At 40.7% G+C, this 1,302-nt stretch overlaps 1 protein-coding gene across 1 annotated transcript in view; it reads right to left on the bottom strand.

Moving 5' to 3' along the window:
- Positions 1–747, bottom strand: part of ATP6V1G3 (ATPase H+ transporting V1 subunit G3) — a 24,861-nt gene extending 24,114 nt beyond the window's left edge. The window contains exon 1 of the mRNA XM_003792305.2: positions 659–747. Coding sequence (XP_003792353.1) covers positions 659–740 — 82 coding nt within the window. The 5' untranslated portion in view covers positions 741–747. The remainder of the gene's footprint in view (positions 1–658) is intronic.
- Positions 748–1,302: the final 555 nt, after the last annotated feature.

The raw sequence follows: 1,302 nt of genomic DNA, 5'->3' as shown, positions 1-1,302 counted from the left end.
ATGATTAAAAAAAAATTGGAGTCCCAGCCACTTAGGAGGCTGAGGTGGGAGGATCATTTGAATTCAGGAATTTGATTTCCGCCTGGGCATCGTAGTGAGACCCTATCTCTAAAACAATAAACAAAATACAATAAAAATAAAAAGGGTGAAAAAATAAGAATAAAATAGAAGTATTTTTAAATGGTGGAAAGGTAACGTGAGAGATGAGAACAATTTATTAACTCTTAATCCAATTTCATAGAAATGGACACTGATGCTTACATGAGATAAGTAGTTTGCTCAAGTTTACTCATAACTAGATGCAATATGAAATTGTTTGTCTCTTAATTCTTTTACAGTATTGAGAAAACTAAGTTGTGGAGCATAAAGAAGGTTGCAGAACCAAGGTTTAAGCTTATGGCTCTGTAACCTGAATGCCCATGATCTTTTCACCTAGCACATGGCCCCTCTACAGCATCTGAATCAGAAAATTTCATCCCCACTGTGGTGATGGGGAATATATGGCAAGGGAATTTCAACAAACAGGCCAAAGTTCCACAGGGAGAATAGTAAACCAGAGTTTAAGCCGAGGTCTGCCCAATGCAAAAGTCCATGCTTGTCCCACTGCATCCCACTGCCTCATTAAGTTTGTGACAAACCCTTCACAGGTGACACTTACTCTTCTTGGCTTCCTCTAGCTTATCCTTGGCCCTTTTTTCAGCCTGAAGAAGCTGTTGGATCCCCTGTGACTGGCTGGTCATGGTAGCCGGCTCCGCTCTGAGAGAGAAAGTGCCTTCTGTGAAATCCGGGAGGTGATGTGTTCATTTCTCCTTTTAGAGATAGCTGCATAACTTGGTGGTTGTGTCAACAGTGAGTTCCAAACACAGCTGTTGGCTTCAACTGGCCTGACTGGAGAAGGTAGCTGGGCTCCAAGGGGAGGCCAAGGTGGAATCCAGACTAACAGGTTGAGCCAAAATGAAGATGTTAAAAACTTGCTATTGTCTACCAACTTTAGCTCTTCTATAAGAAAGTTTTGAGTCTGTTTATAAAATCAGATATGTTTTAGGATATTATTTTCCCTCGTCTTCCAGGAAATATTGACATGTTTACTGGACATTTCTTTCAAGTTACAAGATCTTTCTTTGCTCTTTGTCTAGTACTAGTTTCAGGGAGTCTTATTTGTTCCTGGTGATTTGATTCTCTGCTTGGGGAAAGTTTATCCACCTTTTGCTAGAAAGGAAAATTTCTGGCTTTGTACAAAGGAAAAAAACTAGGGGTCTATTCTCCCCCACCCCCAATACCCCCCAAGCATCAGGTAACAGA

Source organism: Otolemur garnettii, unplaced genomic scaffold (assembly GCF_000181295.1).
Source record: "Otolemur garnettii isolate 467f Iridium unplaced genomic scaffold, OtoGar3 scaffold00055, whole genome shotgun sequence".
NCBI lineage: Eukaryota > Metazoa > Chordata > Mammalia > Primates > Galagidae > Otolemur > Otolemur garnettii.
Note: the sequence above shows the minus strand (reverse complement) of the source record. Positions and strands in the feature narration are given on the sequence as shown.